The following is a 17,516-nucleotide window of genomic DNA, read 5'->3' on the forward strand; positions in this document are numbered from 1 at the left end:
TAATTTATCGTTTAATTGTTGACCAAATAAAAGAGGGTAAAATGGATTAGAGGATACCCTTGAATCGTGCACTTAATATATGTATAACCCTTCAATTCTTGCCTCATTTCTTATGCTTTGCATTTGCATGCATGGTCCTTGCAGTAATGTATAACTACAATTTAATGTAAGAGTAATATTATATTTTTGTTATATGTAACTAATTAATCTATTCTAATCTATACTAATATATTTTCTCAAATTTTTTTTTTTATAATTTCTAATTTTACGTTTATCTATACTAATCTATACTATATATTTATATCTTTTTCTTCCATATATAAAGTCAAAACTACATCTATCTCTATATATAAAGTAAAAACTACAAATAACTATTATGACATGATTTTTCACATACAAAAATTACCCTTTTATAACTCCTCTAATAATAACTATCATAAACTTTCAAATATTAATTTTATTCTTTTTTACGATATATCATTATTTTTTCACACCTTTTCTTATTTTTATCTTTTCTTTTTCAATTATATATTTGATTAATTTTCTTACATCTTTGGTTTCTATTAAATTTCTATGTAACATTTCTTATATTAAATTATTTTTCTTTAAAAAATGTAGCACAAAAATGATACATATCAAAAAACAAAAATGTATGTCGATAAGCACGAAGTGCCGATCGACGCACAACTATCAATAAAAGGTGGGTTTCACAAAAGAGAGAATTGTAATCATGCCACTCTATGTTTAATTCCACAATTTTTTAATAACATAAATAATGAAAGAAATACAAAATTTAAGCATGATACTAATGTTTAGGAACACTCCAATAAATCAAAACAGATAATTAAAAATGATCCCATAAAATACCTTAGAAATAAAAATATTAAAAGAATGAATATTGTTTAGGAAGCATATAGTTTAGAATTGAATAGAATCAAAATAAATAATTGAAATTGAGGATATTATGAATTAAGTCAGGAATCTTCATTTTTGAAATATATATAAAAAATTAAAACTTCCATAATTCGTTGATTAACCATAGAAACTTAATTTATTTTCTAATTAAAGATCTTTTCATCATTACAAATAATATCATGGAGTAAAAAATGTATTTTTATTTTTATTTTTCCTCATTGCTAAAGCAATAAAAATTGCTAAATTGAAATGGAGGTAAGGATGACAAAAAATCTAAACGGTGATTAATGAGTCCCATGATAATAACTTATAGGTAAAACCAAATTTTATAATACACAATATATGAATTTTTATATATTTATTTTTTAATTGTATATATTTATTATTTTATAATCATTTGTTATACATTATTATTATTATTATTATTTCATAATAAATTTTAGTAATTGAATTATAAACAAAAAAAAATTGTCCTCGTATGCTTGTGGAAAACAGTATTAACGTCATTCTCACCTACTTGCCAACCCTAAATGGAGGACCACTATGTTGCACTATTTAAGACAAATACGAAAGTGGAATGTGTCTAATTGTTTTTTCAAAACCTAACTTTATCCAAAACTAATCCAACCAAAATAACTTAGAAATAAGCTTAAAATATTAAAACAATAATTTATATACAATCTTGTTAAATTAGATGATATTTATTATTTTTCCTAATATATTATTTCTCTCATAATTTTTCCACTATTTATATGAAGATAACAACTAATACACTAGTACAGATAAATATGAATAAAATTCTACAGAATACAGATAAATAAGGAGAAATATAACATTTTATAATATAGTGGTGGATGACACACAGAAATGTTACTAGTTATTTAAAAAAGTAATTAGGAATACAACATTGATAGTAGTTTAATCATCGGTTGTTTAGTAATTAAATCACATGCTGCTTAAATTGGACATACCTGCTTATATATATATAAACTTATAACAAAAAAAATCAAATAGGTAACTTAAATTTATAATTCATATTTATAATCTACTCAAAATTCACATAAATAAACAACTTTAATTCTTTAACAACTTTAAATCTTTGATCGGTATTGATACTTGGCCGATTCAACATATGTACCGTACCGGTTATGGATCCGGTTCACCAATTTTTCCGTTGAACCTTGTACGATTTTTACATCATTAAGTGTAACTATATTTTCAGGGTGAGCAAAAGAACAATTATATATTCCAAAATAAATTAGTTGTTTATCGAAAATGTGAGGAATATATACCAAAAAAGAAAAAAAAAGTAATTTAAAATATATGAAAGAAGGAAATGAATCTGAAATTGGTGAGACCAAAAATAGGTTGAGACAACCCTCTCTCTCATCCGATCCAATCAAACTTCATCATCATCATCACGAACCTTCTCTGCATATTTCTTCATCTTCAATATTCAAATTCCTCGTTTTCCCCTTCAAATCCCAAATATGAATTCCAATTACACCAAATCTAACCAATCCAAAACACCTTCTTCATCTTCAGTTTCTCTCAACAACTTCAACTTCGATTTCGATCTCGGTATCGGATCCAATCGATCTAAACCACTGAACGATCATAAAAAACCCAACCCCAACAATTCCTCTTATTCCCATTCTACCCCTTCTCCCCAACCATGGCAACCCAACAAGCCATCATGGACCCACCAACCCGCACCGGTTCATACAAACCCGATCGGGTTACCGGGTCGACCCGCTTCCATGGCTGGTGACATTTTCGGCAAAACGTGGGGATCAACACAGACTCAACCCACTATTGGAATCATCAATAATAAAAACCCTAATCTTTTTGGTGATTTGGTTAGTTCTGCTTTGGGTCAAGGTCCTAATAAAACTTCTTCTTCTTCTTCTTCTTCTTCATTCAATGTTCCTCTAAAAAATGCAACTCCACCTTCCAACAAAAACTCTTCATTTTCTATGGGGAATTTGGGAGATTCTTTGCCTAATTTTGTGGGTCTTAGTGGGAATAGTGGGAATGTTAATAAAAGTTCCAATCTTGGTGGTTCTTCTATGAGTAGTGGAATTGGGATAAATTCTAATAAAAATGATAATAATAACAAAGATCCATTTAGTTCTTTGGGTAGTGGTATTGGATCTAAGCCTTCTGGTAGTGTTAATTCATTTGTTAATAAACCCCAAAAGGTTGATTATGAGGATGATGGTTTTGGAGATTTTCAGAATGCTTCAAAATCAACCCCTATTGCTTCATTTCCATCAGTGGGTAGTGCAGGAATTGACATTGATTTTAGTGGATTCACGGCCTCGAATCAGAGCCCTCCTGTTAAGCCATATGGTGGTGGTGGTGGTGATCCAATTGACATGCTTTTCTCGGCTTCCACGACATCGGCTGGAGGTGTTTCTGGAGGGCAGCCTGCTTCCGAAATGGATGATTGGGGTTTGGAATCGGACTTTGGTGGGGGAAGCCATGATGTGGGTGGCTCTACTACTGAGCTTGAAGGGCTTCCACCACCTCCTGCTGGGATATCAGGTTCGACTGCGAAAGGAAAGGGAATGGACAGTTACAAGCATGGCCAGTTTGCTGATGCTATTAAATGGCTCTCTTGGGCTGTCGTCCTTTTAGAGAAAGCCGGGGATAGTGCGGCCACATTCGAGGCTTTGTCATCCAGAGCTTCTTGTTACAAAGAAGTTGGAGAGTATAAGAAAGCAGTTGCGGATTGTACAAAGGTATGCTATCATATCTTAGTATTGACTAGCTAGTAATAGTTGTTTGCTGGTGTAATATTTGAATTTTGTATTACGATTTCTCTTCTGCAGATTATAAGCTTATGGATTGTAAGGTAGTTTTTTAAGTTGCCAGGATTGAATTGTTTGATAAATTAAAAGGATGGTCTCTGCCCCGAGAAAAAGAATAAGCTAGCTGTAATTTGTTATGCTGTTTGTGAATTAACTTGCTAAAAGCTGGAGACAAAGAAGAGAGAAAATAAATAGTGATCAAAACAAGGGTAGGATGTTGTCCAATCTCCCTTGTCATTTACGGGCTTTTAGAGGATATTATAGTGAACTTATTTGGACTTATTTTATCGCAGAAACAACTAAATATCTGGTTGGAAGAGCTTATGAAAATAGCTTGTAACCTTTATAAGCTCTTTTGAGTTTATTTCGATAAGCTTTTCAAAGATGCTTACGAAATAAGATAAAAAAAGTAAACTTTAGGATGAATGGCTAGTCCATGGGTTCCACTAAATATTTAGGTTGCCGCTATGATAGAATGAACCACTGTATATTTCTTGATCACCATATACTTTTGAGGAAGTGTATTTTGATATGTATTACAATGTGTAGGTTCTTGAAAATGAAAAGGCCAATGTATCTGTCCTCGTACAGCGAGCTCTCTTGTATGAGAGTATGGAAAAGTACAAACTTGGTGCTGAAGACCTGAGGACTGTGCTGAAGATTGATCCCAGTAATAGAATTGCGAAAAGTACTGTTCACCGGTTGGCTAAAATGGCTGAATAGGAATGTTTTTGGTTCTAATTTTTTCCATTAAGTTTTACTTTATATAGGTTTAAACCATTCCCCCACTTGGCTTTGGGGGTTAGATATGTGACTGCTTTTGGTTGCTGTGGCCCTTCATATGATTTTCTATATACAGTTTATTCCATTATAGCTTGTGTCTTGAAATGAATTGAACTTAATATGAATTGCATATTTTTTTCCTACTTATGATCTTTCATGTGTTTTACATTATTTGCATATTTAGTGTTTGTTTGACATACCATTTCTTAGTTGTTTGGTATGTAGGGTGGTAGAGGTTTGAAGGAATGGATGCATAGAACCTCTTAGTTTTATTAGCTACCTCAAGTGCGTGTTCTTAACTATAAGAGCCATATACTTGTGCCATCTCTAGAAAATATTCCTAGAACCCAATCCATTCAAGCATATTGAGATTTTGAGCCAAGCAACTCCTAAAATAGAATCTCCAAAACACTAGGATGGGGGAAAAACCATAGCCTATCAATCCTGCACTAAAGTGGAGGCATGACCAGCGTTCTTTCAGCCTCCCTTGTGCTGCGAAATTCTGCCTTGGTTCAGGAGATTGGATTTTGGAAGAGAAAGATAATAATTATTATAGAGAATGTACAACAGTGGCCAAAGCCTTCAGGATGAAGGCTGTGATACCATATTGCAAAAATATTGCAAAAGCGTAAAATGAATATTATGGATATTTCTCATTGTTAATCAAGTCATGAAAAAACGTTATTTATATTACATGAATAGGTAATAAACTTACCTAACTAACTGACTAATAAACACATGTTGTAAAACAATTTCAACATATGTTAAATGTGTAAAACATGTCTTTTTTTAACTAGCTAATTGATTAACACTTACCTAGTTAATCGATTAACACTTACCCAATTAATTAATTAACTATACAAATAATCGATTAACTATTATTGTTCTGTCTTGTTTATGTTTCACGGCTTTTTTTCCCAATAAAATTGTTGGCTAAATGAACTTCCAATATAAAAAATGAAAAAAAAATCATATCTAATTAAACAAATAAATAGATTAAAAAATACACTTAATCAAATACCCTATGCATGACTACATAGAGGGTGTGGGTGACATGATGGGAAAGAAATTCGCATATCTTTGAACCGATTAAAGTGGATTAAAGAGCTTCAGATGGACAAGGACAACAAGTGTGGTTCTTCTTCCTTTTTATTTTTCTCATTATATTCTTTTCATTTTATCATAGAAGTTTGGGACTATTTGTTGCTTTTCACTTCTATAATTTTTTAATTTTTAGAGTAAATACTTGTCGCGCCCCGATTTTCAGCTGCACAACTTATTTAGAGTCGTTATTACATTTTATAGTTAAAAATGTAGAAATTTTTTTAAAGTCCAATTACCATGGGCTTTTGGATTTTTGATACCCAGATTTGGGAGTCGGTTACGAGGTAGGGAAGGTATTAGCACCCTACCCGCCCGCCTTAAGCAGTACCCTTCATTAAAATATATGACTTTATTATTAAATTGTCTGATTAATTAAGTAATTATTAACAAGAAAAAATATTTATTTTTATTATTGTGTCTGACAAGATTGACCATGGTCTTGCATATCCAAATTAAGAGAATCAAGGCTTACGTAGTTCTTTGAGTAGAAAATGGTTTATTGGTCGAGTGTATTTTAATTAAAGAAAATATATTTTTATCAAAAAAATTTATTTTGCATGTTTATTTATTGGTGAAAAAAAATTATTTGATTAATTTTTGTCATTTATTTAATTATGAAAATAGAACTTAATCGATTTTGAGATTTAATCTGTTGAAAAGAAGCGGCGTAGCGTGACCTTTCGAATATGATCTGATAAGAAAGAGGCTTCCATGTCGACCTTCTCTCATCTTTGATTAAATCTCAAAATTAATTTATTCTTGAAAAATACTTGTTGTCATGTTTTATTTATAAAAAATGTTCAATTTTTTATTAAAAATAATTTTTTCATTAATATTTTTTAGTAACGTTATTATGAAATTAGAAAGAAAAATAAAAAATAAAGTTCTTAAAAGAAATTGTTAGTTTATTGCTACATGAAAGAGATTCTGTTGGTTTCTACTTATTGATATTATCCAAAAAAATGTTATTTTTTTATTCAAAAAAATATTTTTTTTATTTATAGACTAATCTCTATTAGATCTTATACAAATACAAATATAAACATACTACAAAAAAGAAATAAACATGTATGATTATGTGTGGGATAGAGTATGGAGTCTTACTTCACCTGGATACACGGCACGTGCTGGATGGTGGACCAAAAGGATGCACAGGACGAAGTGTTGTTTTGCACACACTGGATCCCATGCTCCCACGGGATGGGGATCATGTGCAACGGGTTATGGTGAAACCATTATGAGGTTTCATCTTGTGATTGGATGATCTGGAGTCAAAGCCAAAACTATGACTATCACACAAATCCAACGGTGGTAGTTTGTCCTAGCGGAGGGAGCGTATGACGGAGCTTGGGCACGCATGTACTCGATCCCTTGGCTTTTTTCTCTCTCACGTGTACACTCTCTGTGCTTTTTTCAAAGTAATTTTGCTGTGTTTTTAGTGTTCACAATATATTTATAGTGTAGTTTTTTTGTTTAACCCAAACTCTATTTTTAGCAAAATTTTAACCACTGAATCTTTAAAATTAGGTTAACCGATTTATCATCCGATTACTTAATTTTAGGAATCCCAACAACACAATTTTGACCAACATATTTTAATATTATTTCTTATCTTTAAAATTTCAAATGAAAGTTTGTTAACAGAATATACTTAACATTTTAATTTAATTACCTTAATAAATCCGAAAATAATTATAAAAACTCATAAAAATAGTTTTAATTATTTTTATTTATTTAATATTATAATTTCGTAAAAATTAAAATAAATAAAATAAAACCATTTTATCAATTATTTTTAGGGGCAAATGTATGAGTTTCTAGAAGTTATCTTTTATTGCATTTTTTATTTGTTTTTGAAAAATTCTTTTTTTTTTAATTTAATTATTTTAAATTTGAATTTTGATTAACCTACTCACTTTAGGAACCTTAATATAATTGGTTTGATCTCTTATTCTAAATTTGAAGTTTGGTTAACCTAATCATTCAGATTTAGGAACCTTAATATAATATATTCTTTATTATTTTTATAGAACTATTTTTGGAATTCTATTATTTTTTATTTGAAAAAGTTTTGGTTTTTTTCTAGGCCGGACAAAAATGGGTCTTCACAATACTCATTTTAGTCTCTCATAGTTCTCGACCTTACTAGTTTAGTCTTTCAAAAAAGAAAAGACTTAAAATAGTCCCCAGATATTTCAAATGTGGTTAAATTAGTCTTTTTTTAGTATGCTTTACATCATTGAGTACTAATTCACTCATAAAAGGACTAATTTGACTCATATTTAAATTTTTTGGATCTTTTCTTTTTTAAATGACTAAACTGGTAAAGTCAAAAAATATAATAATGAACTAAAATGGGTATTTACTAAAAGCAAATTGAAATGATCTTGCTAAGCTTGTTTTCTAATATGTCTTTGTCCCAAATGGTTTAGCCTAAATAGATCGGTTTGACAGTTTGCAAAGGTTTTCACTTGTACTAATACATGGGTAAGAGTATTGTATTTTTAATAAGTGTCTCATTCACCGATTTTACAATAAAATTGATCGTACCACATTTATATTCTTGTGCCTTTTTTCTTATTAAGGATATCATTTGGTCAATAACTATAGGTTAATTCATTTAAGACAAAAAGATTATCAAAATGTATACATCTTCTCTTAACAAAGTCTTTTTCTTACACACAATAGATATTGATTTTGACATTATGCTTAAGGAACTCAATTATCTACCCACTATATTAAGATTTTGCATTAAATATATATAGGAAATGACTCATAGAAAAACAAATGTTATTATAAGAAATAAAAATAATTGATGTAAATAATTGGATCAACACTATATTTACAAGATTATGAGAAATAAGAATAATAAATATCAGTCATACAACCAGACATAAATGATTAAGATTAAAATTTAGTTGATAATTACATGTTGATCATTTATCTTTAAATCTTGATCATTTATATAAGACTCAACGATTCATGTCAATTATTTTCAAATTTCATAATAATAATTGTTATCACTTAAGTTATTTTAGAGAGGTGTGCATGTCAATCTGTTTTTTAAGTCAATAAGTAATTATTATAGATCAATATTGACAATTAATTAATTAGAGATGATAAAAATAACATGTATTTTGAAAATATAAATTCTTGATAAATATAAAATATGTTAAAACAAAATTATGGATCTTAACTACTAATTTAATTTGAGACCGTGTGTATATATTTGTTGGATTATGTACTGTTTAATATGCATAAGCATTAGCCATAATAATATAAGTTTACTAAATTAGTCTTTGTAAAGGTAAAGGAAAGGGTTGGCAAAATGAACAAGTAGGAGTATTCCGTCTTTTTCTTCTTTTAGTATTATGGACAAAATCTAGTAACAAAAATTAAGAATTATGTATTATTCCTTGAGTTATCTTTTGTCTAATGCTCAAATTACTATAAAAATCAAATTATAATTTTGTAAGTGATTTCCTTTGAACAAATTAAACATGATAAAAGGAATCGTCTCACCGTATTAAAACATGGACATTGTTTTTTATTGTGAAATGCAAAAAATATAGGATAAATTGTGAGATACATTTAAAAATAAATGATGATTCAAGAATCAAATGAAAACATAGTTGGGGTACTTAATTAACTCATGAATGATATGATATAGAATATAATAAGAGAAAAAGATATATGCACTGTAAGAATTTTTTACACTGTTACTATATCATCCACAATTCATTTTCAATCATCATTAACTTTAGTTTTTCAATGCTCATAACGTACATTATCCGTTTAAATATGATATTAGAATATTTAGCAACTTATTTGTTTTCTATTGCCTTTTCTTCTTCTTTCGTATGACAGCTGTTCTTATCTTTAAGCTATGTATCTTCTACTTAGTATGTATTGCCCATAATCATGTAAATATAATGTACGTCTCCTTCATGGGAAAACACATCTGTTGCACCATATCTTTGTGGTACTCCATATACTAGGATGTGTGATTGGTCAGAAAAATATTTAATAATAACAATTTTAATTAGATAATATTTGTTTACTAATCAGAGTTGGTGGTCCAAAAAGTGGGACATCAAATATAATCTCGTCCTTGATACACCATATCTCATCGGGAGCACATCTGATGTCCTACACTTTGTATCACTTCATATATCATGCGTTTATGATTAGTTAGAAAAATATTTGATAATTAAATTTTAACTTAAATATATTTTTTTGACTAATTACATGTCCACAAGACATGGAGTGGGACAGCAGATGTGCATCTTGTCTCATCCTACACGTAAGCAACTTGGATCCTTCCTTAACCGCATTAATTCAGATTTATTAATATATTAAATTGGACAAAAATTACAAAGGTATACATGAGTGCTGTAAGGTGATGAGTGAAGTACAATAATACAAAGTTAGATGATATTTAGAGTAGTGGGTTGAAGACAATTATGTATGATATTTATCAACCAAATAAACCTTTAAATTAATATTGTTAAACACAATGATGGATCTAGGACTTAGAGACAAAGGGTGCGATATATCTTAAAAATTAAAATAATAAATATTATCAATTATAAAAATATGAAAATATTAGTGTGAAAAATGCAAATTTAAACTATATTTAATCACATAAATTACATTTTTCATAATTAATCTTATGTGATATCAAATTTAGAAATTGTTGAATGATCAATTTGTGGGCATGTTGTTGAAACTTCTTAATAAATATAATTCATTAATTAGGTAATCATTATTCCATGCATCTATCTTTTGGTTTACACAACTTATTTTTCACAATTTTCAAAGTTGTAAAAACTAATTCTACAATTACATTGCTAACTTGAAAAGAATATAAATTAATAGGCAAACAATGTATATTTCACTTTCAACCAACTTAATTATTGATTTATTTCAAAGAATCAAAATCAACATTGTTATACATATTAATGATGTAAGTCTCAAGTTGATTATCAAATAACACCAAATTAGTTGAATAAAAATACGTAGATAAAACTTTGTAAATTCAATTACTTTTCTCATATCAAAACTAAAGAATAAATTTATTAGACTCAAACAAAATATACAAAGAAATATATGAGTATTTGTTTCAAAGAAATGATCATGAAGCTCCTTAAGTAGCATATTCACAATATTATAAAATAATTTAACAAAATAATAATCATTTATTCTTCATGAAGTATGTCATATCGTTTATAAAATAAAAAATTAGGCTTGTAAAATTATAAGTGGTATATGCATATTTTCAAAAATCTAGGCACATGTGGAATACATGTAGCATAGTCAATGGTTAAACTTGAACTTGATTATATGTAAGACATTTATAAGGTTAAAGTTGAAATTAATATGTTTCCACTATACCTTCACAAAATAACTTGATATTATGTAATTAAAAAAATTGTTTATTAGGTTATATATAACTATCATTCAACCTAACGAGTTAAACAAATTGAATTTAAGGAGGCAAATCTAATTATTTATGAATTACTATCAAATCATATTTAAGCCAAAAATATATGTTTAACTAAAAGTTTTGAATCAAACCAATCTTTATCATTTGATTAGAGTTTAATAGACACAAATTCAATTCAACTTGGTTGTCCATATTAAAAATAAATCAAATAAATAAATAAATTAAAAATATGTTATTTTATTATAGATTTAATATGTATACATTGATAGTATAAGTGTTTTTAAACTGTCAGTAAATCATCCACTATTTATATATTAATTATCATTAACTTTTAAAGAAAAGTAATATAAATCAATGGTGAATGATATATTAACCATGTAAACAAACTTTACACACTCTTATATTTTAATATTTTATTATTGTTGTGCATTGGGTGAAGAATGGGAGGATATCCCGAATATAGCGCATGACGATCGTGCTAAATAGTTAGCTCATAAACATGGATGGCATGATAAATAAATACCCAATCCTCTACTTTTGATGATTGTTAGTGTCACCGAACCAGGATCCTCTGTTCCTAAAAAATTTCGTTCTCATGTTCCAAACGAATCACATGCTATCGAATAGTATAAAAATAATTGTATATATTTTTTTATTTTTCTTTTCATATAAGTGTCAACATTCAATTGGTTCGAGACACAATGTGACATAAAAAATAGGACAACTGATCTACATTTCATGTTATTATAAAACATGGGCTTTCATAATCAATGGTGAATGATATATTAACAATGTAAAAAACTTTACATGAATCATGTATTTTAAACCCTAACCTAGTCAGTTGATTTTCTTCTTTATGGGTCTTCCACTTTTAGCTCTACTCAGACGCGTGTTACCACGTTCATGCTCTTCTCGAACTGAACTATAATTCATCTATAATGACAATTATTTTTAAATAATTTAGATCAACTTATATTAATTTTTTAATTAAATATATTTATTTTGACGTTTAATTGAAAAGAAAAAAGCATTATAATTCAAAATTTACATTTGAGACACATTAATATAAATTAAGTTAATTTGGTATCAATCATTTACTTTACTGCAGATACAGTTTAAGGAAAAATGATTTTTTTGGGTGAATGGAAACAATGAATTTAATATATAGAAAATAATGAATTAGATTCTATAAAGAATTTTCATTATTTTTAAGTATTTAATTATGATGATATTCATTAATATCACCCTTAGAAATTAGAGAAAATTAAATGCACATAAATGAAATAAATAGTTATTCATACAATCTATAATATAATCTATTTATATTATATATAAAAGGAAAATATGATGTAGCTACCACCTCTATACTATATATTATATATTACTTGTGTAATTTTATTTTGTCCTTAACACTTTTTAGATTCTACAAAAAATAATCATATAATCATATATTTATTACTCTCTCATCTTAACTTGACAATTAAAATAAAGACAAAGAAATATAATATAAAGTGCATCTAATAAAAATTAAGTACATTCAATACAAAAAATTATTTTTAATTTACCACAATAAAATATATAAAACTTAAATACTTGAAAGTGGAAAGAAAAAATTTGGACCAACAGGCACGAAGTGTTTGTCGCCATACTAGTATATATAAAGACAAAACATTTTGTAAGTATGACCATATTATAATTTTACTTTTCTATTTTGTCCTTAATATTTTTTAATTTCTACAAAAATCATACAATCATATATAACCATCACCAACATATTAGTTACTTCTTTCACTTTAAGTTCAACATTATAATAAAACAACAAATTATATATCACCAATAAAAATAAAATATAAAGTACACATAATACAAAAAATATTCTACTTCTCTAAAATAAAATACATGAAACTTAAATATTTGACATATCAAAATAAAAATATTGGTCGGCAAGTAAAAAATGTTTCTCGTCACATTAGTAAATAAGAAAGAGAAAACAATTTTTTATTCTCTATGTCTATTCCTTAATAAAGTATCATTTTTAGGGGGGAAATGTCATCATATGTAACCGTCATCTCGAAAATTGTAAGCAATATCAATTGTATATCCTTAGCTTTATAAAATGGAGAGAACGTTGAAACTTTGTAATATTTATGTATTATTAGAAAAGAATATAAAGATTTATACATAATTGATATATTATGTATAATTTATTTGTATTATTGTTTCAAAGAATTAGTGATGACTAAACAAAAATGATGAATAGTATAGTAAGTAATGACAGTATATGAAACTCTATACAATTATTATATACATTTTTTTGATAATAAAAGTAATGAATTAACAATTAATGATTTTGTTGATCGGTGTACAAAAGACACAAGTTAAGAATAGAAGAGAGTTGGTGGGGTGTGAGAGGAAGAAATGTATGATGATGGGTTTGTCGCGTAGTGAGTAGTGTGAGAGTTGTTGTTGAAAGGAATCGTTGGTTAGCTTTATAAATTCAGACACAACAAATAAAATTCTCTTTCATTATTTGTGTGAAAGTGAAAGAATGTGTGGTGGTGCTATCATCTCAGATTTCATAGATGTGAAGTTGAAGCGTGGTCGCAAATTGACCACGAATGATCTTTGGTCCGAGCTTGATGTTTTCTCTAATTCATCTTCCTCCTCTTCTTCTTCCTCTTCCATTTCGAAACCATTACCACCCAACCTTCTTCAATTCCCAAACAACCAAGGTATGTTTTGTACATATTTTTCTTCACTTAAAAGTATCATCATCATAAAGTGAGAGAATGCTCTATAGAACAAGAATATCTCTATAAATATAATTATATTATAAATAAAACGATAAATATCTTATTAAAAAAGTTGTATTTCTCTTTATTTTTACATGGTTGCAGAAAAGGAGAGATACAAGAGTGAGTCGAAGAAGAGTAAGAGTGAGAGTGTTAGGAAGAACATATACAGAGGAATAAGGCAAAGGCCATGGGGAAAATGGGCTGCTGAGATAAGAGACCCATACGAAGGCGTTCGAGTATGGCTTGGCACCTTCAACACCGCCGAAGAAGCCGCTCGTGCTTACGACGCTGCCGCCAAGCGCATCCGTGGTGATAAGGCCAAGCTCAACTTCCCTGACGACCCACCCAATCCCAAGAAGCCTCGACTCATCAGTACAACACCCGCTCTGCCAGCTGAGGTCCCTCAGCCTCAGGCTCAGAGTGGATCCTGTCTTGAGGTGCACGATCCACTCTCGAGCCTGAAATTGTTCCTTGGTTTGGACCATGAAGAACTTCAGACTCAGACTAAGACCCAAACTCTCGACTTTGAGTGGGACACCCTCTCTTCCTTGGAACCTTGGATGCTAGATGACATTGTTCTGTCACACCGTTTTTAGCTTTATTATGATAATTACTATTGTAAAAAACTATGTTGCTGTGTTTCTTCTTTGGTGTTTTCTTCTTTTTATCGAATATGTCCAATTCTAGTTTCATTTTGGTGCAACCTTGTGATTATGGTTGTATGTAATGCTGCCAATATGGACAAGTGGTGTTTCTTGGTAGTTAGAATCGGTTAATGGAGAGACAAAAACTTTAAAAAAATAAAATAAATGGAAATGCAATTTTCAGTTACTCATATATTCTTTTAATTATAATGAAATTACACTTTTATTATTAAAAATAAATGTAAAAATATATACTTATATTTTCATTAATAGAGATGGTATTTTTTTGGTTTATGGGATATTGAATATGGTCCCACGTCATGTTTATCCGTATTGTTATTCTATATTATATTTATGCGTTTTATGATAGTGATGTGGATGCATGAATCAAATATCTATTTGTGCATAATACATTTCTCATACCAACCTAGATTGTTATTGGTAGTATTTAATTTGAGGACAATCTGAAGTGATTTGTGGGTTAAGTAAAAGTATATTATGAAAAAAAAAATCAGTTTTAATACATTCTCATTGGCTCATTATATCTATGGAGTTAGCGTATATGAAAAACAACATAAAAAAATAAAAAATATAATATTTTTATCATTTACTTATAATAATATGATATTTCTATCTTTTAATATAAGTAATAAAAAAATAACTTTCTGTGATAGAGCTTGTACTAAAACCTTCATTGTAGGGTGTACAAGCTGAGATATTTAGCAGATCATTACAAAATTCCTTTGTTTAACCTATATTACAAATATCAATTCTCATTATGGCGTACAGATTTTTTGTCCCAAATCATGTATGTATATTCTTGTGTTAATGAAATCTTGCTATGCAATTTAAATATGTATTATTATTATTATTTTAGTTTATTATTATGAAATAAGATAAGATTTAAACTTATTATAAAGAATGTTTTGTAACAATAATATAAAATTGATGAAGCGGGTACCATGCATTAGAATGAGGATCGCTTATCATTTTAATGTGTCGGTTAGTGAAGGAGGGAATCTTGTGATGTCTGCGTGGAAAAGAATTACAAAAGGTAACGAAAACTTTTGAACTTGTGATGTCTAAGAGCACTCACAATTATCATAAAAAAATAGTTCATTATCAAATATGCACGTTCTCCGTTTAAGTTCACTACTAGAGAAGTCATTATTGTTCTTATTTCACAATGGTAAGTTAAATAAGCAACGTTCTTAAAGTTGTGAGTAAAATGGAAAAAAGATTGTTACAAGATAAATGTGAGTATGTTTGTGGGACCTAGAGAACAACGAAATAAAGTTGCACCATTGGAGGTGATTTTGTTTGCATTGCTTAATTTGTTGGAAAATATAAACAAATATAAAATAATCAGTATGACCCATTTAAGAACGAAAAAAGTGGCTCCACTATTGTGGATGCTCTAATGTGTCAGTTGCTTTGATAACTGTTTTGTATGAACGAAAATCATTTGTCCCGAGTCATAAGTAATATCTTATTTTCTGTCTTGAATAAATTAGAATGTTATATTTTGTTTTTAAATTTTATTTTACTCATATGATTGATTTGAGATAGAGACCAAAACAATGTTACATATAATCATAGGTCTTTTCTGTTTGTGCCAAGATTTCGGCCTAATCTTAGGTCTATTATTACATAAACCTTATCCTTATTCAAATTTCTTTTATCATATTAATCAATGCTCTCATGAACCAATCAAGGAATCAACAAAAATAATGTTTTTCTTCTGAAGATGAGTGTATCGGTTTTCAATTATATATATTAATATAATGCATTTTTTTCTAGGGAATTATTGGATGAATCATATCAACCACCCAAGACATATATTCATCATTTATTTCACATTAGTGTATAAATATTACTAATATATAAGGTGGATTTAAATTAAGAGGTTTAACTAGGGAATAATTTCTCTTTATTTTTATTTGAGTCATTAATACACGAGTTTAAAATCTATACACTAGTAGTGCAAAGTTTTTTACACTATCAACATATTATTCATCCTTTATTTATATTATTTTTGTTTGATAATCAATGGTGGTTAAAATATGAATGATAAATAATTTACTAACAATATAAAAATATTTATACTGTCATTGTATACATATTAAATTATTAAGTATATATTAATCTTATATTTATTTGCAAACTACTAGTGGAGTTGATTTAAAAAAAAAACTAGTTGATTTAAAAAATATACAGTTTTTTATAACTATAAATAACTCTCAATCTAGAGATTAAACTTAAAAGAAATGCTTGTATTTCAGTATATGTGTCTTCGTGGGAAGGACAAGATTAATTCCATTATTTATAATATTTTATTTATTATAATTTCTGTATTGGACTTTTTAATATTGGAGAGGATCGTGTGATAACACAGTTACTCGTTCCGAGAGGACTATAGTAACTGTTGAACGGACATGGGGAGGATGCTTGGGTTGCTTTCATAACTGTCTAGGAAAATCTCACACTGCTATTGTGGCAACGACCACATCATGGTTCACCCAACATTGCTGCTAAATTAAGGAATCAATAACAATCATCTTGTCTCGGGAAGATGTGTTTAATTTTTAACGATAATTTTCAATGTATACTTACAACATATTAATTTGATATACTATCACTACATTATTGACTATTCATATTTAAATATTATTGACTATTCTAAAAAAATAATACAAATAAATAATAAATTAATACACTGTATAAATCTTGATATTATCATAGTACAAATATATTACATTCTAATATTTTAAGAACTTCAATGATAATTAATAAGAATCGTGAAAAAATATAATAACAATATATAAAATTAAAGTTTTTTCTCTTCACCCAAGTGTTCCTTCTCAAATCATCTTTAATGACTCATTTATACATTATACACTCATCTTCATTATTATGGAGAACAAATAATTGTGGAGAGAATAATTTATAAGTGTATAATAAATAAAGTAATAATATTGTTAGAAACAAAAAAAAAATGTTGGTTTGTGCGAGCAGT

The 17,516-nt window shown here is 28.3% G+C and overlaps 2 protein-coding genes across 3 annotated transcripts; both read left to right on the forward strand.

Moving 5' to 3' along the window:
- LOC109362963 (mediator of RNA polymerase II transcription subunit 1-like) lies at positions 2,271 to 4,658 on the forward strand. Its single transcript, XM_019609072.1, has 2 exons — positions 2,271 to 3,659; positions 4,278 to 4,658. The coding sequence occupies exons 1-2, from the start codon at positions 2,406 to 2,408 to the stop codon at positions 4,449 to 4,451; spliced, it is 1,428 nt and encodes a 475-aa protein (XP_019464617.1). The 5' UTR covers positions 2,271 to 2,405; the 3' UTR covers positions 4,452 to 4,658.
- Positions 13,489 to 14,909, forward strand: LOC109362971 (ethylene-responsive transcription factor RAP2-3-like). 2 transcript variants are annotated; one of them, XR_002109462.1, is made up of 3 exons: positions 13,489 to 13,793; positions 13,959 to 14,605; positions 14,789 to 14,909. XR_002109462.1 is itself a non-coding variant. In XM_019609085.1 (2 exons), exons 1-2 carry the CDS (start codon positions 13,610 to 13,612, stop codon positions 14,450 to 14,452), a joined length of 678 nt encoding a protein of 225 aa, XP_019464630.1. In that variant the 5' UTR covers positions 13,489 to 13,609; the 3' UTR covers positions 14,453 to 14,617. The 2 variants fall into 2 exon arrangements, 1 of the variants encoding a protein (XP_019464630.1); XM_019609085.1 differs by lacking the exon at positions 14,789 to 14,909 and having other exon boundaries at positions 13,959 to 14,617.

This window comes from Lupinus angustifolius, chromosome LG01 (assembly GCF_001865875.1).
Source record: "Lupinus angustifolius cultivar Tanjil chromosome LG01, LupAngTanjil_v1.0, whole genome shotgun sequence".
Taxonomy (NCBI): Eukaryota; Viridiplantae; Streptophyta; class Magnoliopsida; order Fabales; family Fabaceae; genus Lupinus; species Lupinus angustifolius.